Source organism: Harpia harpyja, chromosome Z (genome assembly GCF_026419915.1).
Source record: "Harpia harpyja isolate bHarHar1 chromosome Z, bHarHar1 primary haplotype, whole genome shotgun sequence".
NCBI lineage: Eukaryota > Metazoa > Chordata > Aves > Accipitriformes > Accipitridae > Harpia > Harpia harpyja.
This window is the reverse complement of record NC_068969.1, coordinates 102,590,562-102,613,338: the sequence shown is the minus strand read 5'-3', so window position 1 is coordinate 102,613,338 and position 22,777 is coordinate 102,590,562. Positions and strand designations below refer to the sequence as shown.

At 41.3% G+C, this 22,777-nt stretch overlaps 1 protein-coding gene across 3 annotated transcripts in view; it reads left to right on the top strand.

Moving 5' to 3' along the window:
• The window catches only part of EGFLAM (EGF like, fibronectin type III and laminin G domains), a 76,208-nt gene that overhangs the window by 37,763 nt on the left and 15,668 nt on the right, over positions 1 to 22,777 (top strand). For all 3 annotated transcript variants that reach the window (XM_052775683.1, XM_052775681.1, XM_052775682.1), the window contains exons 8-16: positions 4,383 to 4,498; positions 4,723 to 5,056; positions 7,560 to 7,660; positions 8,988 to 9,088; positions 10,175 to 10,319; positions 12,793 to 12,982; positions 16,633 to 16,758; positions 17,512 to 17,755; positions 22,106 to 22,217. In XM_052775683.1, coding sequence (XP_052631643.1) covers positions 4,383 to 4,498; positions 4,723 to 5,056; positions 7,560 to 7,660; positions 8,988 to 9,088; positions 10,175 to 10,319; positions 12,793 to 12,982; positions 16,633 to 16,758; positions 17,512 to 17,755; positions 22,106 to 22,217 — 1,469 coding nt within the window. The remainder of the gene's footprint in view (positions 1 to 4,382; positions 4,499 to 4,722; positions 5,057 to 7,559; positions 7,661 to 8,987; positions 9,089 to 10,174; positions 10,320 to 12,792; positions 12,983 to 16,632; positions 16,759 to 17,511; positions 17,756 to 22,105; positions 22,218 to 22,777) is intronic.

The following is a 22,777-nucleotide window of genomic DNA, read 5'->3' as shown; positions in this document are numbered from 1 at the left end:
TCAGCTGAGGCTCAGGCACAGGAAAAAGCCTGTCCCTTGGGCCCAAACCTTGATGTAAATGATGGTGATGTGTCCTGGAGATAGCAAATGGAGAAGGTTTTCCACAGAACTGTTTCCCACAAATCTTCAAGGGCCTTACAAAGGCAGTGTTTGTATATATAGGGACAGGGACAAAAAGCAAGAGACAGGCCAAGTGATATGCAGTGCCTCACTGTGAGTCACTGACAAGAATAAAACTCAGATCAAAATGCCCCTGATGTATTCTGGATTTAGACCTGTGAGGGATTCTGCATGATGGCAGTCAGTCTGTTAACACTTCCATTCAATCTGCCCGCATTGCAGTGCCTGGTGGTCTACCTCCTACGCTCTCCTGTGTCTCCTAATCAGTATGCTGGTGGCCACCTAATTGGCAAAACAAGAGTTTGCATGGCTTTCTATTTGTTTTGAGAAAGATTTCTTTGGTATAACTTAATCCCTGATTATTTGGAAAGAAGCTGTCTAAAGTTCATGACGCCCCACAAGTTTTCCAATTAATTGTGAGAGGGTTATAGGACCTGGTAGAGGGTCTTAAACAGGCTTCATCTCCTTGTACATTGAAACACTGATTTAATGAAATATAGCATGCTTATAATCTCTGTAGTCATTGTTTTGGTATTTGTGGAGTACGACTTTGCTTAATTGTCCCTGGTTTGCCTCCCATTATGAGATGAGCTCTTCACCAAAGCAACAGAGGGCTCTTAAGAAATGGGCTCGTGTGGGGGTTTCTCTACAAAAAGTCCTGTTGGCTTCTCTGCTTTCTGTTTGTTTTGTAGTTTTATTGTATCACATCACATGTCAGTATCATGTTACAACTAGTGAGCAAACACCAAGTGTAGGGAAGAGCAAGGCGACTGAGATGACAGTGGGCTGTTAGATGATCTCATCGTTTGTGTGTGTACTCATCTGTATAAATTCTGGCATAGTTAGAAAAGAGTACATCTCCGTAACTTCATTGCTTCTGGCTGCATTATGTGTTACCAAAACTGCTCACAGGTCAGCAGGTAGAGTAATATAGCGTGTGCTGGTTGAAACACAGATAGAGCCAGGGAGGAGCAAAAGCGGGGATTTGGGGCCGTGCTGAAGACCTGTGGATATTAGGACACCTTCTGAAGTTACACCTTTACTGGAGATGCCAAACTTACATCCTGAAGGTCTTTGAAGAAAGGCTTCAAAGCAGTCTTTTCTACCAGCCCCTATAAGCCGTACCTTCTTTGCTCTCTCCAGCCTGTCAATGTTGTACCAGTTCAATAAGGTGAAAGGAATCATTGTCTCATTTAGAACAGTGGGTACATTTCATCTCCCAAGGTCTTCTGTTGGAAAAGCATGGAATGTTTTGGTCTGCCAGATGAAGGAGGCACACTTTCTGCTTGGGGAACTGCCTGTCTCTCCTAAGTTACCAGGTCTCATTGCATGCTGGTGGTTATTGATGCAGTTTAGTGATAACTCAACTCAAATCAGGAGAGTTACACTTCTGTAAAACTGGCATGGCATTAAAATCATGTCTACACATGTAAGCAAGTGTGCATATCTGAATGTGAATTTGAGACCTAACATTTTCCTACATGTGAATATAGAAAGACTTCATTCTCTGTATTGTGCTTCATTCCTGCCATCCTTATTGAACCTAAATCCCATTAAGCCAATAGAAAGTTTGCTTGAGAAGGGAAAAAACTGTGGCAGAATTTGGACTACAACAGATGTTTATTTTGTGGCTTGTGACTTCCAAATTAGAAAATGGAGTTTGTGTATCACAGCTTGTTTGAATACAGATTAGATTGTTTCCCCTGACACATGATTGTGAGTTTTCCTTTTTTTTTCCCAATTTATCTTTTTGGCTTCTGTTACTCTTAGGTAAATTAGCATTTCAGCCATTAGAAGAACTGAATTATTTCTGAAATAGTTTCAGACACACAATATAAAGGCAATAAGTATTATTACAGACCTGACTTAAAAGCAGCAGTATGCCAGTGAGTTGAAAATTGCTGCATCTGCTGGGAGCTGCGGTAGTGCTGGACTCTGTTTTGTTCATATAATTTCTGTTAAACTGCAAGTCATATTTATAATGCTTTTATTTGAGGTTTTGCACACTGAAATTATTTTGTAGAAATCCATGTCTTATAAAATTACTCTTGCCAAAGAAGGAAGTCTGATGCAGTGATGGATGGAAGAGGTCAACCTTGCAGTTAGACTAGATGATCGTTGTAGGTCCCTTCCAGCTGAACTATTCTATTCTATTCTGTTCTGTTCTGTTCTGTTCTATTCTATTCTATTCTATTCTATTCCATTCTCCTCTTCTCTTCTCTTCTCTTCTGCTCTGCTCTGCTCTATTCTTCCTACCTTCCTACCTGGAGTAAAATTACCCTGTGATGGTGATTAACCTGAATAACTATACAAGTGAATATTAGGAGTAAGAGGTTTTGCCCACATTTTGATAATACCTATTGTTTTCCACAATGAATGCAGGACTGGGACCAGTTCATAGATGTGCAGTCTGTTTCTCCAATGGTAGTCCTGTGCCTGTGCTTCCACAGTCACTAGCAGAAATAATCTGGATGTAGTTTGTTCAGCTGACCTCAATGGTATGACTCAATACGAGTTGTAAAGCTATGAGTTCTCTGTTTAGCTCAGTTGGTAGAACTCTGTGCTGAATATTTCTGTTTAATATACAGTTAAATCGTATTATTTACAGATGATTAGGTATACATGTTAGAGTGGAAAGGCTTATACACATTCTCTCCGGTCTAGCATGCTGTTTTGGTTGCAAGTGTGTATGCCTCATTACCTCTACTCATGTGCCTTTGATTTTTCTGTATGCTGACGTAACATGTAAGGCCCATTGATAAGTAACTCCCACAGAGTATATGGTGGGCGGCCAATTAGCCAGCGAGGGCACGCATTCATATCTGGTGCACATATGCTTGATTTTATAACTGTCTGCCAGGATTTCTGGGTTGCAGTTATGGCAAAGGAAGAAAGAGTACAAAAAGATTTAGATGAGTGGTCTCCTGCCTGAATCAGGTCAATGAGATATTTTTCCTTTACTGTCCACCGAGGTGGGACATGGCTGACCCCAGTTAGACTGGCTCAAATGGCCTGGTAGCACTGTGCCCACACTGCTCCCTCTGAAAGTCTGCTAGGCCTCGTTAGCTTTTGTTGGCTTCATTGGGTTGTTCAGTGGTGGTAGTGAAGTTCTCACTACCATCAAGTGACATTTTCTAGGTTGTCAGGTCTCCTTTCCGCAGGCAGCCACTGCCCAGCATGACTTTGCATCTCTGCATGTTTCAGTGTGAAGGACCTGCTAACTTAGGAGGAAATATGGGCAGCTTGTGGCTGCTAAAATAAAAAAACACACATGGTCAGCCCATACAGAGGCTTTTTAAAGCAAGCATTACCCATGCTGTTTTTAAGTGATCACAAAGTATTTTATGGAAAAGGCAAGTGTATGAAGTCTGTTGTTTTAATGGTTATCAAATGTCTGTCTATTCTTAACCTCACTGAAATAACAAGTAATGATAGAGATGCAGTTACCTGATGCAGTTATCTTTCTTTATGACTTCTGGTAAATTTTAACAGCTAAAAAGCATAAACCATTTTTTAAGCAGAATTTGCTATGTAAAGTGCAGAAAAGCACAGATTTTTTTCTACAAGGACCCTCTTACTGTTTAAACTGTGTGTTCCCAGCCAGGAGTCCTTCACAGCGCAGTTCAGTGCTCCTGGGAGAGGCAGAAGCAGATTATGCACATGAAAAACACATGAAGTTTGTGATTGTTTCTTTTTTCGAGGTGCTAAATTGTGTTTTAAAAAATAGCCTGAAAATACACTTAGGATGCTAATTTCAGAAGCATTAGAGCCAGTAGAGACAAAGTCCTCAGCAGAGTGTGCCGGAAAAGCCCTACCTAGATGCATCTCTTTCACTGTTCCAGTTATTTGGTCGCCAGTAGAGCAGATACAGGACTGTGTATTTATAAAAGGGAAAAGCTTGATCTAAACCCAATTCAGTTATTAAAATGTTGTCAACTTTGAAATAGTTCAGAGCTGTTGTCCTGGAAGAATGATGGATAAAAGTCAGTTTGCAGTGGGAGAACTGAGCTTTGCCTGCTTTGTTTGTTTAGTCACATAGTAAGTGACTAAACGAAGGTCTTCATTTTGTTTTAAATTGCATGTGTATCACTTGAATGGTGTCTCCCATCTTCAGGCTGACACTTGCATTGTCTGTATAGGATGAACATTAACACCGCGTCCAATTTCAGTGTGGAGAATCAGGGTGTGGTAAGATCTGAGTTGCTGTGTGTAAAGAGAAAAAAAAAAAATGTGAACTGAATATACCAGTTGTGTCTTTTTAGGCTCTGAGGAGTTAGGAAGTGGAAGCTATGGGCATCGGTACATCACAGACACAGTGACTGGAGATGATGATGGATTTGATATCGATGACTCAGACTATGACATTTACATAGAAGAGGTAAATTTCAAGATTTCACTTTGGCATTTCTGTTTTCTTTATGGTCTCAATATTTTAAAGTGTCCAGTCTTGTCAGGAAGTTTAATATCTGATATAATAATGTGGTGGTTTTCTTCAGTGAGGATGAGTTTGTTGCCTCAGATATGTATCTTGGAAGGTATTTGTTTCTTCACCACATAGCATTTTAGGTTTTACTGAATTTATGTTTCTTTATTTCCTTTCAGCTCAGACCGCTTCCTGCTATCAAAGGAGGCAACAGAAAATTTCTGGTCGAAACTAAGGTCACACCAGGATCTAGTTCCAGGCTCCTGTCACGGGTCCTTACAACCACTTCTGAATCCACTACTTCCACTCCCACCACACGGCCTTCAACCACAGCAAGGGCGACTACAGCTGGGGCAGCGAGGAAGGGCGGCACGTCTTCTGCCGCTCGCCTCTTTGATCTCTCCTGCGATGAGGCCATCTGTTCTGCAGACAGCTTTTGCATCAACGACTATGACCGGGGTGGCTCACGTTGCCACTGCAACTTGGGAAAAGGAGGAGAGATGTGTGCGGAAGGTAGGTTTCTGCGTGCCTGACTTCTCTTTGTCTGGGGCAAAGAGCAGTTTCACAATGAACCAAAGTGCTCTTTGGGAATAGCCAGCAGGGCTTAATGGGTCCTTAAGGGCAGCAGCAGCTTCCACGTCCCAGTTCAGACATCAGCCCCTTTGCTTCTCTTTACTCAGCTAGGTGTGAGGAAGTTATTCTTTAATAAAGCTGAATGCAGAACCCATGGGAAGGTGCACAGGGAAGGTTAATCCTCCTTCCCCAACTAGGAGTAGGAGGGTGATGGAGCCAGGTAAGTTGGTAGGCACCCAGACCTGACAAGGTCCAGCCATGGCATCCACAGCTTCCAGCAGGGACATTCAACCCCCCTTTGACCCTTGCCTTTTGCCGGCAGCTGAAGCCCTGATCCACCCACATTTCCAGCATGGTCCATCGGATGATGCTTATCCTGCAGCAGGGATGTGAGACAGAGCCCCCATTGTAAAACCATCTCCAGAGAAGGCTTTCCCTATGGTCTGCAGGGTAGAAGTGCTGGAGTGGTAGCCCCAGCACTCATGTCCAGCAGCCGGGGCAAGCGAGGAACAAAATCCTCTCCCCAGTTCAGGAAGCATGACCTGAAGCCTGGTTCAATGTGAGGAGGTGTGGCTGTCCCAGTCAGGACTTGCCACACATCCTCTCACCTCTCTGCAGGGTGGCTGAGCCAGGACAAGAGGTTGCTGAGCTGAAGGAGGCTGTCCTGCTTCTCCTTCCCTTGCCACCTTCCTGTTCTCTCCCTCTGCAGACCTAACCTTGCCTTTTCGCTGGGTCTGATGTTGAACTGACCAGCTGGTGAGCCACTCCAACTCGATTACAAGGCCACACTTCCCCCCGCCCCCCCCGAGTTATTTTTTCTTCTGGTTTGGTGACCAAGGAGACAGATGAATGCCAAAGCTTGTGCAAAGAAAGTGTCCCGTTGCTTGTAGTAGTGCTGTTCCATGAGCTAAGAAAGAGCTGATCCATTGCTCTGCATGCTGATCTGATCTACCAAGGCCCTGACACACAGCAGAGCATCAGGGACACATCTTTCTTCTGAAAGCTTGTGTTAGACATTCATGATGCACAGTGTCTTGCATCAGGGATACAGACACTGAGGGTGTTTGATCTTCTGCTCCCGGTGCTGCTTATTCTGAAAACAATCTGTTGTGACTCAGCCACATGGAACAGCTGGAGATGTGATTTTTGGCCTTGATCAAGGATGAAGAGTCGAGGATTTATTTGAACTGACATAACTGTATACAACTTGTAGAGTGGGTTTGTTAACGTCAGTCCAAACCCACCATTTTTCACAAGGGAGTGTGTTATTCCTTAGTAAGCAGTAGCATCATGTACCAATATTCCCTTGTACTGAATTTCACCACAGCAGCCAATATTGTTAAAAAGTATATTAATCTGAATGAAAACAGACTTTTCTTTACAACCAACAGCTGCATGGTGGTCTGGTCCAGTCAGTTCTGCTTGTGATTGGGCATGAGTTAATTGCTCTCTGCTGCGGTTACATTCAGGTTTATAGCACTGTTTCTCTTCACCTCAGCCTAAAATGTATGCCTTGCAAACAAAAAGGCTGAGCGCGCTGTATCCAGATCCAAATATGCAAGAAAAACCCACTCAGTATTCAAACAGCAAAGAGGAATAGGACTCCTCATCCTTCCTTCCTCATTAGACTTAGGTGCACAGCAAAAATTAAGAATTCAGGCCTGAAACTGTGTCTGTCGTCAGTACTTCTTAGGAAAACGAGCTGCAAGGGTAGCAGTAAGACATCTCTCTCATCTTCTGTGCTGAAGCCAGGATGGGCCTCTAACATAAGACAACAAAGGGTGAGGATTGATAGCGCCAGCTGAAGAGAGCAATATGAAGAGCCTCTGTTGCAGCCAGAGATGGAGAGATGCCTGCAGGGGCTTTCTTCTCCCCATCACTCCCTTTAGCTTCTGCCCTGAGCTGACTTGAGGGAAGCGCTGGAAGCCGCTGGGCTCTCATGAGCCATCCAAGGATTCTGCAGATGCTGGATGCAGCAGCTATGGAGCAGCAGTGACTAATGCGGCGTAGAGTCTGGCCACGTTTCCCATATATGTTTTTATAATCCCGCAAAACAGAAAATTACTTTGTTGTCTCTGGGTTAAATGAATTCTTAAAAGGAGATAAATACAAAGTTGATGGGTTCTGTCTTCTGTAACAAGGATGAAAATCTGGAGAAATTTCCACTGAAGCCAGCAATTAAACTGTTGAGCAGTATTTGGCTCTCAGTATCCTGTTTCTTTCCAAGTTCACCAGGTCCTTGGGAATAAAGGAATTAGTTGTGAAAGGTGGTGGGAGGACAAGGCAATAGGTTAACTGATTCTTGACTGCTGCTGACTAATGGTTGTCTCTGGAGGAACTCTGCCTTTCATTTTCACCTGATGTTATCTAGTGCTAAATGTGTGTATCGATTTTTATATGGGAGAAAACTGCTAAATAACATGGTTTTGTCTTTGCTTTTCAGATATTATTATCCAGTATCCGCAGTTCTTTGGCTACTCATACATCACCTTTGAACCACTGAAAAACTCCTATCAGACACTTCAAATTACCCTTGAATTCAAGGTAAGTTCAAGCAATTCCAAGCTCACACAGGGGCTTCAAATTTTATTTGCTTATTCTGATGCTGTGGACAACGGAACAATAACTTAGCTTCAGTATAGCTTATAATGTAATTGTGGTGAAGCTATACATAGCCTTCATCTCTAAAGATCTGGCTTTAGCTTCAATGAATGCAAATGAAGCTGGTAAACTGACCTAAAATGTTTGCATCCATTATTGGTAGGCAATGCATGAGAGAATCCCTGAGACTATTAATACTGGTATTGCAGACTAGCAGCAATGTACATTGGCAAGGTTATAACCATGTGAATAAGCTACAGGCTGAAGTACACCTGGAATTTTTGTGAATTACAGTTTGGAAGTGGCATGCAGTATCTTCGCATGTAAGAAACTGTGATTTTATCTTTGCATATAAGAAACTGTGATCTGGTTGTACTGAGCAAAATATTGCCCCTATATCCAGAGTTCCTTTCCTACCCTGCAGCATTTAAGTAGGCACTATTTTCCACCTCTGAATTTTGGGACACCAGCTACTAATACATGCAAGAGACTGGACTACTTAAACTACAGGTCTGAATTGATGGGGTACACTCCACAGTGACTTGTCTTAATGCTGTCTGTATATTATGAACAGAACTGGTAGGGCTGCCTGTAGAGAGGGTGGCCGAGCTCTCAGATGCACCCCTGCTCCCACGTAAGGCAGACTTGCCAGCCTCACAGCCTAGGTACGAGACTGTCACTAAAGCAGCAGCAGTCTGTTGCCTCGCATGGTGATCTAACACTCTTCTGGCAATTTGTCATCTTAAAATGCAGGATGGCTGCGAAAAGCCACTGTGTCAGCTGTTATGCGCATACGGAGAAATTCTGCCTGCACAGGTTGTTCAGCTTGAAAAGTGTCAGGCTCACTGAACATGTGAAGCAGGGTGTGTGTATTCATGTGCCGTAAATCTGATGTGTCTAGACTTAACAGGCTTGCTAGGACATCCTTACTAGACTTTGTGCTCAGAGGTCTCATATGGGACATGTCTGACAGTCTAATCATTTCAGGCTTGTTTTTAGGTCTGGTAATATCATACAGTAAGTAGAAGAGATGTTCTTAAACCATTTAAGCATTAAGGCAACGTTTTTCTAGGTTATTCAAATGCAGGATTAAAAATTGATCAACAAATTTCTGATTCTGCAAGTGTCCTGGTTAAACCACAACAGCAAGTTAAAAACTCCACCTGAAAAATGCTGTCCCTGTTCTGGAGAAAAGTTCCCTAGTACTGCTTGCATTTAACTTACTGTGAGGCTTAAACTTTGATTTTTCATGTTGATGCAATGATTGCAGGCTGAATCAGAAGATGGTTTGCTGCTATACTGTGGAGAAAATGAACACGGTCGTGGTGATTTTATGTCACTGGCAATCATCCAACATAGCATCCAGTTCAGGTAAAACGTCCACCCTAAATCTGATGTAAAGAGAAGGGGCTATTGCTGTCTCCTGGGACTGCTATATATGATGAATATCTGTCATGTCTTTGACTTCTGCCTCATGCAGTGCACAAAATGGACAGTATTACTTCATTTAACAGCTCTTCAATATTTTTTTTCTCTCACCCTTCTTTAGTGGGTGGACATGGGCCCTGTTGAACTCTTTTTACTCAGACCTTGGTGTAAAGGCAAAATGATCAGTTTTCTTCAAGGCATTATTCTGGGGCTCATTGCTATGTTATCAGAAATGCCAGTGAGCCACTGCATTTGCTAAGCTTATGCTATATCAAGCTGTGCATAGTCAATGTTTTTGCTTCACAGCAAAAGGACCTGCAGATAATGTAGCAAAATAAAGGCTTTCATGCCAGCATGGGGCCTGGAACTTCATCTTATATCCCTTCTTTAGATGGGAGTTGCAGGATTTTTAAATGACGGTGGAGGGGGTTTCTTGCAGTCCCATAGATATGAAGCATGTGAAAGAGTATCTCAAGGATCTCCTTACTTGGGAGGATGAGTCCTTTGAAAGTGGGTGGGTGATGTGCCATAGTTGTGTTTCTGTTCACCCATACTGAACGGCAGTCAGAGAAAATGGCATGTTTTGTGCACCTTCAGCTCCACAGAGACTCTCCTGGAGGTCTCCTTGTCAATAGTACTGAGTTTCTTGTAGAATCACAGAGTTACTCATGTAGCACTGCCTCTCACCAGGGAGCTAGAAAAATTCTCCAGAGAAATTACTGTGATAGCAGGAACTCAGATTGTAATTCCCTCTATCCTGAAACAGTTTCAGCTGTTGGCCAACTTTGCAATGCACTTGGTACAGCCAGAGAATGCAAAATCTTCTCCATGGGAGAAAGATAATGAGGTTTGAAACTTAGTACAGATCATATGTAGACCTGCTGTCTAATTTTCCTGCGGTCTGCTAATACGCAATGTGAAACAGAGAGGTTCCCAGGAGCAAAGGGAATATTTGGAGTTTAAAAACAACTTTCGATTATTTGGTTAATGTAAGATTGTCACCTTGCCCTCCGTGACTCATGCTCCCAGGTTCAACTGTGGCACTGGAGTTGCAGTCATAACGAGTGAAAACAAAATCAAGCTGGGGAACTGGCACAGTGTCACATTGTTCAGAGACGGGATGAATGGCTGGCTCAGGATGGACAGTGATGCTCCAGTGACAGGAAAATCTCAGGTAGGTAATCCTTGCACTTGCATCTCGACCTTCGGTTCTCTCAAGATTCTGATGACTTTTTTTTTACCCAGCGGAAGTCCAATCAGATTTTAAAGGTACATTTTTATTTATCAGTGTTGGGGCATTTAGTGAACCAGGATCAGGGTACAGATTACTCTTCTACATATGTAGTTGAAATTACAGAGATAAATATCCCACTGCTGAATCCCACCACAGTTTCCCTGTTGTCCTCCATGCTTGCTTTGCCACCCTTCTGCTACACTTCGCTAGTGTCAGATACAGGCTGCTATTAAAAGTTTGCCAGGCTTTACAGCTGCTGTCCCTGATTGCTTTCTTTTTCTAGCCTCAGAGAGCTGCTCTGCTTCCTCAGCCAGAAGAATTAGATGCATATGTATATATGTGTATATATTCATGTATAATATGCATATAGCCACACAAGTTTTGTATACAGAAGCATAATTACATGTATACCATGGACATAGATTTAAGCACAGTAATGGAGATGATAGACATTCTGCCCTGACTTATGTTAACACTAACAACTTCATATGAGGCCACCAGTATAAAATATAATAGAGGAAGATGTCTTGACTTGCTCATCTGTTGCCAAGCCAGAAAACAGAAATGAAATTAAGGCAATGAAAAAAACAGACAGTTGCTCATTTTTTCAGATGTCTTTCCTCTTCCCTTTGATAGCTACTATTAGCATGCCATCCCTAGCCCTGAAAAAAAGCATCTTCAGACATCTTATTACTTTACACTTTCATGTGCAGGCACTGAAGGGAAAAAAATGCTGCGCATTAAGTTCTCATCCACTGGAAATGACAGAGGAAAGGATTTCAATGTCTGTCACATGTTGCTATGTGGCCACGCAAAGGGCAAATGTGAATCAGGAAATCAGGAGAGATGCATCCAGTAGATACTAATGCCATTGTACAGCACTTTGTTAAGATGGCATCTGGCTATGCAGGGTTATGATCACCCATAGCCAAGAAAGATGAAGTTGAAGAAGAAAAGGTGCAACAAGGGGCTAGTAGGAGGATTATGGTTCACAGAGTCTATTACAAGAAGAGTTTGACAGTGGACACACATTCTTCTAGCTGCAGCTACAGCAGAAAAAAAGTTAATTGCTCCAGGTGCTGCTCTCCACCAGAACTTGCTGCTCCTGTAGTATCGTTGCTCTAGTGAGTCCTTCTCAGCCCTTCCTAGCTAGAATGACCTGAATTAGTGTGAGCAGAGTGGTAGTGTTTTCTGACCTCATTCATTTTGACTTGAACCATCTAGAGAGTACAAGAGAAGTGGAGCTTGACAGATCAAGGGGGCAGGAGCATCAAAGGCGATGGGTGATAGCAAGTGGTTAGAGGCAGGCCAGAGAGCTGTATGTCCTGACATATACCCACCATGAAACCCCGTGGACATCTGAACTCTCTTTAGCCACAGGCTCCACCTGAATTATTTTTCCCTGCTGAAATTGAGATCCATTTGATGTGTTTCTGCAGTGCACTGCGCAGCGAACACCCCTAGATTCCAATAACCTTGGCTTATTTAGCTTGGCAAAATATAGGCTATGGGGATATAATTTATTGTTATAAACACTATGGAGGCATGGCAGGGGTAAAAATCCAGAAAGCTTTTAGGCTAAAGGTCAGTGCTGTCAGAAGGACACATTGGTAAAAACTGGCCATGAATAAACATGGGAATTTTGAGTGTTTTTTTCTAAAGGGCAGTGAGGTTTTGAAGAAACCTCTGAGTAGGAGGCAAAAGACATATATTCTGATCAATTTATGGAACAAATTATGACTCCATTGCCCAAAATAGCATGGAATTTGATTCAATGGTCCAGAAAGTTCTGGGTTGGGTTTGGGTTTTTTTTTTGTTGTTCCTTCCTGTGCACCATAACAGTGTTAGTCAACTTGTATGTGTACATATCTATAGGCAGGTTAATGCCTCAAAAAACCAAAGATGGGGAGTAAACTTAGTGCTGGCAAAGCGAGCAGAACCCTACTGAAGTTGTAATTTTATCAGCTTTTGCCTTGTCTTTTTTTTACTGTTGGTTTTTGTCATTTTATTTTTATTCAACACTAAGCACTTGCTGTCCAAAAGGCAGTATCACATTGTTCTGTGTCCCCCAGTGCTTAGAGTTTAGAAGATAAAAAACTTTGGCAAAAGTAAAGGAAGAAATTGCAACAAAAGACAGATCACAACCCTTCCTCAGAACATAGTGATTTTTAAGGTTTTTATTGTAGTGTTAGTAGTTCATGTTATCATGATGGATGTGGGTGCAAAAAGTAACATTTAAAATGGTAGGCTGATTGGAGGAATGACTAATGGAAAGGAATTACCAATGAGCAAGCTACATATTCCCTGACATAATTCTTTGTGGAGAAAAAAATTTATTATACCCAGTATGGCTTAATTAATTATCCTGTGTTATGTCTGTTCTACATCACATCATACTCTGTTTTCCCTTTAGGGCCAATATAGTAAAATTACATTTCGGACTCCGTTCTATGTTGGTGGTGCCCCCAGCGTGTACTGGCTGGTCAGAGCCACAGGCACCAACCTTGGATTTCAGGGCTGCGTTCAGTCACTCAGCATCAATGGAAAGATAATTGATATGAGACCCTGGCCATTAGGGAAAGCTCTCAGTGGTGCTGATGTTGGTAAGTGTAATGGTATGGGATCATTAATCAGTAATAAACCAGGGGTTATGTTTTTGCCTGTTGAAAAAAATTGAGCGATGGTCCGGGTTTGAGGGATGGAAGGTGCGATCTCTATTTTTGGCATGGTATTTCTCTATGCCCTTGCACATTGCTTTTCCTGGGTCTGTAGTAGGAGGGTTTATCACACTGTGCAAGTAAACATCACTGTTTAGTATATCAAAAACCCTTGTGGACACAGTTATCCTGCACAATAAATAGTAAAACCGGTTCTTATAGGCAAGCAGGAAACTCAGTGTTGCCAATATAATTATGTCTGCACCAGTATTTCTGCCAGCATGTCTCAGGATGCCTCTTCATGCTCATGACTGACAGTCATGTCATCAGAAATCAATAGTATGTATGCTGTGTTTGTATTTAAAACAGCACGGACCCAACAAAATGTGTTCTGCCTGAAGGCATCATTGCACTTGACCAAAGCAACACAGGGATTGTTCAGACCCACAGCAGTGCTGTGGCCATTACAGAGGGCTTTTCCCCATTAAATTCCATTAGTGCTGAGGAAAATAGGCTTTCCTGTCAACCATCTATTGTTTTCGTTTCCAGAATCACAGTATGTTTTAAAAATACCATGGAATAAATTTTTTCAACAGCTTTATGAAGTGGTATTATAACATTATCTCCCCTTCACAGATTAAAAGATGGCAAAGTAGGGAAGTTAATTAACCAGTTCTGTCTTTGTTATTCATCTCTATTTCATCCATGTAATGGGCACTTGAAAAAAAGACAGGGCAACAAAATCCTTGCTTTAATGAGGTCCCAGTCTAAACAGTTTAACAGTAACCCCAAGTCAGAAAGCAAGTGATAAAGGCAGGAAATAGATCTCATATCACTGAACTCTCCATGCCATGCTTTAGCCACAAAGTCATCTTTCTTCTCTTCTATAGCTGTGCATTTGGCATCCCAAGAAGGAAGTGATTAATGAGAAACTTCCTAACAATTGCTCTATATTCTCTAGATACCATGACCAAACTTCTCTGCAATACAGGGGGAGAACAGGGGCCCAAGAAACAGGTGCTGGAAAGAATAAGATTTTGGAAGCAGAGAGTAATTTCACGATAGAGTGAGAATCTATGGGATTTAGATAGATAGATGAAAGCACTGCTGAAGTTCTCTAAGCCCTGATCTCCATTGCTTTTTGGGTTGCAGCTAGCTTCATTCCCATCCATGAATGCTCCAGATACTACTGCATAAACAATCAACATCAATGAAAATAAATGCTGGGTTCTGCCATGTGTGACTCAAAACTGAATGATAGAGACTTACTGTCCTTACGTGACTGCACACACTTATATGAAACTGTACCAGGAGAGACTTGCAAACAATATGCCATATAAGTGAATTTTACCAGAGTTTAGGGATAGTTTTTGCTAGCCAGTCTGGTACATGGACCGCAGAATTGAGGGTAGGGAGGATTGAGGTCCATCCTGCCCCTGTGCCATCTCTGCTGGCTGCAGCAGAAGTCCCACTGGACCATGAGCTAAGGGGTGGATGGGGGAGGCAGTGCTTGTGGCTCGCAGCAGGCATGGCAGGACCTTGTACTCCCGCTGCAGCTTCCCTCCTTCCTCATCTGCCACTGCAGCCAAGCAGATGCAGCCCTCAGACCTGTGGTTTGCCTTTTTGTTGTATTCACCTGTGCTGGCCCAAAGTCTGTGAGAAGTCACTGAGACATTGTGAGAGCAGCCTGTCCGTAAATACCAAGACTGCTCCAGTTCAAGCTGTCCCTCAAACCAGTGAGCCTATGACTTGTCCCATTATTGTTATCTTCCTTGTCCTTTTCTGTTTCTCAAAGACTTCAACTTTAATCTGTTTGAACATACTGCCAGCATTGACTAACAGTGCAGCAGATGCAGTAAAGATGAGTATTGTCTTAGTTTTCTGTTTGTGTCTCAAACGTGATACATCTAGATCCTTGTTTACCCATGTCTTGGCTCTGCTTTGTAGTCTAAATAATGGAGCTAGTGCTACTCATTTCTGTCACTGTCGTGATAATTGATGAATAGGTGAGGGATCGCAGAGACTAGATACCCGTCCTGCTCTGGTTCACTGTGGCCATTACAATGCAGCTCAGAAAGGAAAAAAACGGTTTGATGAGCAAACACCCCTGCTCCCACAGCTGTGCGTGGGGCAGCTGTTTGAAGGGGTAGTTGTCCCCTTCCACATAGCAGGAAAATTTGTTCTCTTCCAAGAGACTTGTATATTTTGCTTATGCTCCTTAGGTTAGCCCTGGAGCCCTGTGTTATGACTGCTATACTCAGACCTTCCCTCTCTACAATACAAAACGGGTTTGGCAGGAGATTTGTAGATGTGCAATACAAGACAAGTCTGGTCTAGCAGGGATTTGTTCCAGATGACCTGAGAGTTATTACTACCTCTGTCCTGTGTTGGTGAGAAAAGGTTATTTACCACTGTGTACAGTAGAGTGATCGGGAAGAACTAGCACATCAGCCATTTACATCTGCATAGTTCTCTGTGCTTTTCTTTCTGGCTATGGGATGGGAAATCAAACTGCAAAGCTGGTGCCATACTAGCGCCAGTACCTTATTGAAGATTTGTAGAGTCCTGGTCTGAAACAGTTTTTGCAATCAGAGGGCTTTACAAAACAGAAAGGACACATCCCCTTCTTGCAGTAGTTTTGCAAGACTTCTCTCAGACATCTCAGATAACAAAACTGTTCTCCAGCGTTTATTGTCAGAGCTGCCTCACAACATTTGTGTCACCTCAGAGGTAATATTTCAATGTGCCTCAAAATAAATGTGCAATTCTTAGTTTGTCATAAACACTTTGCCCCTCCAAATGACGTGCTTACACTTGTACACCACAAATGTCTTATCTGGGCTTTCTTAATGTGTAAGATGTGTTCATTACTAGTAACGAGGGGAGAATTATATAAACAGAAACTAAAATAAAGGAGAAAGTAAACGAAATCAACAAAAACTTCCATCAGATGTACATTTGACCATTGCATAATCTAACTTTATAGATATCAGTTTTAAGAAGTAAATGAGTAAATTATTTGTTCTACAATTTCACCTTAATTCCAGCAAGAAGAAATAATCTCCTTGTTCCTTCAGTTGATGTGCCAGCATAGTAGAAATGTTTCTTAAAAAGCCCATATGCTAAAGATATGAATCCCTTTTAGTGCAGACAAGGCTGACAAACTCATTTTAGTTAATAAGATTAGTTGATGATGTTTAACATCTTCCATGCTTACCATGGCATGAATTTACAGTGAACAAAGAAGCACTTAAGGTAACTGAAATTAAACAAGTAACAGTGCTTGTAAACGATCTAGACAGATTTCTATTTCATGAGAAAATAAAGATAGGAATAAGAGCAGAAGAAAAGTAATCCAGGGAATGACTGAAAGCTGCCACTGTCACGGTTTGTTAGTAAGGGCTAATTTTTGCTATTTTTTAAGGTCCCTTGCTGGTCTGCTACTAAAAAAAAGCGCTAAAAATCAAGTTACCTTGTCTAAATTGCACACCATTTGACAAACTGGGGAAGAATCTAGGCAGGAGAGCAAATTGTATTGGCCAAATAAATCTTTGACAAACTTCTCTGATAAATCAATGTTCTGGCTCTGTGTTTAGGTGAGTGTAGCAGTGGCATCTGTGATGAGGCATCCTGCATCAACAGTGGTACCTGTACTGCAAGCAAAGCAGATTCATACATTTGCCTTTGCCCTCTTGGATTTAAAGGTCATCATTGCGAAGAAGGTGAGAGGGTGCTGGGCTGCTTATATTTCTTTGTATGTGTTATTTAGTGTTCGATGTGTTTTCCACACAGTGACATCCAAGGAGGTCTTACGCTATTACACTAACAGGAGAGAGTTCTTGTTACTTTATCTTTTTAAAATCACATAGTGAAACCCTCCCCCACCATCCACTAGGGGGCTCCATCTAGCGCCTACATAATCAGTGATTCTCAAATCTCTGTGCTTATTTAAACTAACTGTAATTAAGCATCTCAAACTTACTTTTCAGAGGTTAAAATAATGTACCACTCCACAGCTGCACATTAACTCTAAAAAAATCCCCACTTTTCTCCTAAAACCAGTGTCAGTTGTATATTCTGAAATGTAAAGGACCCAATATTAATCTCCTGCTGAAATAACACAGATACAAACAAGTAGACAAATACTTACAGCATTATTTTCTGTGCTGCAGAAATTTTCATGCTACCACCCATTGTGTGCATGCTTGCTATTTTGAAAAACTGTGGTGAATCACTAAAGAAAAGGAGCACAAAGCTTTAGAAAACAAATGCATCCCTGGAAAAGGAAGAGATTAAGGAGGGAAGCAGTGTTGGCTAGGACAAAAAATATTTTTAATGTGGAAGAGGAAATTTTTAGGTTGTTTTTCTTAATGTTAGCTTTAAGTACCTAACAAAGGGAACTGAGACTGGTTGGAAGGAGTCAATCCCTTACCTTTGAGCCTCAAGTGACCTGCTTGTGTATTCTGGATTTCCAGCACTCACCTTGGCCATACCTCAGTTCAACGAGTCCTTAAGGTCATTTGCTAGCACACCCTGGCCCTTGGAACCACAGAATTACCTTTCCTTCATGGAGTTTGAGATGACATTTCGTCCAGATTTAGAGACTGGTGTCCTTTTGTACAGTTACGACACAGACAGCAAGGACTTCCTCTCCATTAACATGGTGGCTGGTTACGTGGAGTTCAGGTTCGACTGTGGCTCAGGAACGGCTGTTATCAGGTAAACAGCATTGCTTGTGTTTCCTTTCCAAGAGTGCCATGGTGCTGACCCAGGGGAGGAGTGGGCTGGAAAGAGTAATAGCCTATGGTGAGGTATGGAAACCCATCAGTCTCTAGTGCCTACTTCTTCTAAGGAAGCACAGAAACACTGGAACTGTATTCAAAGGGACAGGATTTTCTTCCTACATGAACTTATGTTTCAAAGCTTTATTATGAGTGTTACCATGTCATGCCACCATCTTACTGCAGATGCTACTTTTGTTTCTGTATGGTATTGTAGACATTCCCTTCTTGCCTCTGTGACATAGCTAATTAGGGGATCTATAAATATTTTATGCATATACTTTCTAGCCACAGGATTGTACGATATTGGCACTTTTGTAATCATCCTTCTTCCTGGTCTCCAGTACCAGGCAGTAAGGATGTGTCACAAGAATCTACACCTCCAGGTCGTCCCTTTCCTCATAGTGCTGGTTTTTGGGGAATCTGAGGCTAATACCCAATTTATACAACTTAAGCAGGCTAAAAGATAAATATATAGTTTAAATGAGTCACCCAGGCTTCCAGACAAAGACAGACCTTCTGAGAATGATTCATCACATCCTAAAATTAATGTCTAGGATAGGAGCAATGAAATGCCTCAAAAAGGGCTGCTCTCTCTATGTGTGTAACTGAGTGCCCAGTCTCTGGACAGCTGTTCCCTGGGCTTTTCTGAAAAGGCAACGGGCTGAACACAGCCACTCAGTACCTTGGATGTGGTCCAAGAGGCTGCCAGTTTGACTAGGCTGACCTAATATCTAGCAATAATCTATATAAAACTTAAGCAAAATGTGCATACTGCCTGCAAGTCTTGCATACCATATGTTTCCTGTGGATAGACATCAGGAATTTTGGCTATACGGCAATTAGGAGAAATGTACTGATTTTCCACTGAATGAGGACTCAAGCAAACAAGCCCATTCAGATGACAAAGGGAGAGATGAAATTTCAAGGGAGGAAATGCAAAATAATGCACAATCCTAACAATGTACAGCTGTGGCAATACAGTTAGTGTTGTCAGACAGAGAAAGAACCTGGAGTCATCATGGATAGTTCTGTGAAAGCAACAGCTAACTGCTCAGAGACATACAGAAATGTAAGTACAATACAGAGAATTATTAGGAATGGAATAAGGAACAATGCTTCTGCAAAAATCCACAATGCACCTTGTCTTGAAAACTTGATGCCATTCTGGTCACTTCATTTCAAAAGAAATTAGCAAAATTTAAAAAGAAGAGTAGTGTTGATATCCAGAGCATCTTCCACAAATACAGCAGGACCCTTCGACCTGGAAAAGGGTCTGGTGAAAGTATGATAAAGGTTTTTAAATTGTGAATGACTTGGAGATAAATAAGGAATGATTATTCTGTATTTTTTCAATATGGAAGAATTAGAAGGAGCCCAGCAAAACTGCAAACCAAAAAAGAGCAAACAAAGAAAATAAGACTTTTTTCTTTTTTTTTTCTACAGACAGCACATAAATAAGTTGTGGAAACTAATTGTCGCAGTATGTTACAGATGCCAGAACTATAAATAGGTTAAAAAAAAAAATTAGACAAATTTAAAGAAAGCTCCATTGAGGGAGATCAAACACAATTGTACGGATGCAGCCTCTGACTCAGGAAATTGCTAAGTGACAAATTGCCAGAAGCTGGGAGGATATATCAAGGGAAGAACCACTCCATACTTGCCCTGTTCTTTTCTCTCACTGAAAAGCGGCAGAAATAGCTAATGTTGGAGACCTTTGCTCCAACCCAAAATGGCCCTTCTTACAACAGTCTTCAATCTTTTTCTGATTACAGCCATTTAATCCTATTACTGGCAAACATAAGACATTAAAGTAGACAGCATTTCCCCCCCCTCCCACTCAAGAATGTTGTAGCGCTTCAGAATACCTTAGACTAAAGTTTAATCAAGATGTAGGCTTGTAAAATGTGGCAAGAGCCACAAGCACAAGCCTGGGAGTAGAACTGCCTCTTTCTATTGGAAAGCAGAAGAGCAAGCAGGACACCAGCTAGCACCTGGGTCACGAGCATTGGGGAAAAAGAGTGTGGTGAGATAGCTGGGTAATGGGGGAGACTCATGAGACTGGCAGGCTTCATTGAAAGTTGTCAGGTTGTTTTGTTCAGCTCCTTTTTCTAGATAATGTGTGCAACTCGCACCTTGTTATCAGCTCTGTCAGTGATTAAATGAGCTAAACAGATTCCCTGTTTTTTTTGTGCCTGCTTAGCCAATATCGACTTAAAAGTCTGCCTTGACCTTCATCATACCACTTCACACCTACCCTTTGTCCTACACAAGGATATAACTCTGGTTGTCCTGACTATCTCTTCTATAGGACCAGGCTGTTAAATATTATAATACAATCAGAACACAATTATAATGTCTTTATAATAAAGGATGAGGCAAGCTCATTTATGTATATCAGCAGCAGCAGTAGGAAAGCTGACATTGGTGAAGCTTGGGTTTTGCCTGAAGTGTCCCAGTATGGAAGCAGCATGGTGTGTGCAGGGGGCTCAGGAAGAAGCAGGGATGCTCAGCGGACAGAGGGATGCAGAACCTCGGCTATTTACCAAGATGTCTCAGAAGAGAATTTGTTGTCCCCTGGGATTTCCCTTGGCCAGGCATTCACAGGATCAAGATCTTCATAATTTGGTGTATTTTTTAAGGTTTATTTTACGCTGGGAAAAGTAATCCTTAACCCCACAGTACATAAAGAGCCAGAAGTGTTCAAATGCCTGCAGAAAACATTACCAAACTCATGCTGGTTTCAAAAAGCCTGCGAATCCAAGAAATAGTTTGCAACTCTGAAGTGATGAAGTTGCAAGGCTTAATCACCCCTAATTGTAATTAAATCTGGCAGAGCAGGAGGGTTAGCATGATGATGACCTAATCAGCAGAGGAGATAAAATATACACATTGCCAAACCTATCTGGTTCCTTTATATGTATAAATTGACATATTCAAGGTAATTAGATTCTGTTAACTATTGATTTACCAAAGGTAGTTAAACCCTAAATGCTACTACATAAGAAAAAGGACAAGTGAATGGCATTGCCTGATGATATTTTTTTATGGAGGTTTTCTGAACCATGTGTCAAACTATTATTGCCAACATTGTCCAAATAGATGAAAATGGGCTTTGAGAAAATTTGGGGGAGCAAAATAGATACAACAAAAAGATTTCAAAGCTCATGTTGATTGTTCAGAAAAAAAGAAAAAAATTAAATTTTTATTTTCACATTTTCAAATTTATATAACTTTTTAAATCAACATTTGAATCACTACTGACTCCCTATTTCAAATCACAATTTTTTCAGTTCTTTCATTTTGAAATTTATCTTTTTCCATGTTTAAATGTCAGTAGCCTGCAAATACAAAACATTATTTCACCCCAAACAATTTTTTAATTTTTCATTGAAAGCTAGAAAGTCTTCAGGTGTCCTAGATAACAATTTCTGATTTTTCCAGCTTGACCAGTGAATCAAACACAAGTTTTCATTGCTCCTGGAGGAAAGGCTGCAAGATAACATTTAGACATAAAATGCTATAACCAGCATAGTAAAATGACATTTGAAAACCAGATAGAAAGTTCTGTAGAACTTGGAAAGGGGAATGTGGTTTTGCCCTTCATACAGGCTGCTGTTTATATTAGTGCTGAACTAATAAAGATTGTAAGAACAGTTTTAAAATGCTTGCTTTGAGACTGGTGAATACTTTGCACAACTGGGGATTATTGTTCCTAGACAGGATCTCATCACATCATTAGGATCATATTTTAGTTACTTCCCCTTAATGTACAGCAGCCAGGCTGCGTGTATGTGTGTGTACATGTCACTGTAATGGGCTGCATAAATAGAGCTGATAAGCCAACACAAAGTAGTTCTGTTTTAAAAGAGGATGAAGAATGTAGGACTAGACCGATCATTAAGTGGGAAGCTTTATCTCCAGGCTTATGTCGTTCATTGTGAAATGAGGATGTACAGCTGAGGCAAAAATTTATCTTTATGCATCATAAATGACTGAACAGAAAAATTAGCTCAGGCGTAGATGAAATACGTGATTACTATAGAAATGTTTTGTTTATAAATAAAAGCTATTTTCTGTAGGAACATGGTCTTATTTTCCTTTGCTGATGGGGCTCAGAAATTATGTTACTTCCTTATAAGGGAAGAAACACAGTGATTTATTTTTATTTTTTATTTAGAAGATCATCCCAGAGGACTTGACTTTTTAACATCACAACAATATCTGAAAATATCAGAAAGGCAAAAGTGTAAAATACTTGAAAGTTTTCTTCCCCTTGAAACAGGAGTGAAGAACCTGTCAGTCTGGGTCAATGGCATGAGTTGCGAGTGTCTCGCACAGCGAAGAATGGTATCCTACAAGTGGACAAACAAAAGCCAGTGGAAGGGATGGCAGAGGTAAGCATATGGCATAGCTTGTCATGAATACAGCTATCAGACTATAAAATGATTGTAGGGTAAACTACACAGGCTGCTTTCAAAGCTCTTATAAGCTAAAAAAAAATATACACATTAGGGTACATTTTCTTAAGCCCAGAATTGGAAATTTGCACATGAAGTCTTCCCTCTGAGGACAGGGATCCATGTAAAGGAAGCTGAAATCACCACCTTAACCTGCTCTTGCCGTGTAACTGGACTCACATTTTTGTGTTTGGTTCATACATGTTCTTGAGGTTCTTTTCTTGGTACTTACTGCTCGTGGCTAAGTCTGTTGAACAATGTGTGCTGGAATACTCAGAGAGTTGATGACTTGAATTTTACTTTTCCCTCACCAAGAGGTCATACTGAAAGTTTGCTTGTACGGGGCAGGGTATTCACTCTAAGCACTCAAATGTATTCACAGAGGTACTTTTTTGTCCCAAGAACCTGTGGCCAGAAAACTAGACTCCAGATCCTATTAACAGGTTTTTCTGCAAACTGGAAAACTATTTAAAGCTTAGACTTCTCTTGAAAAATGT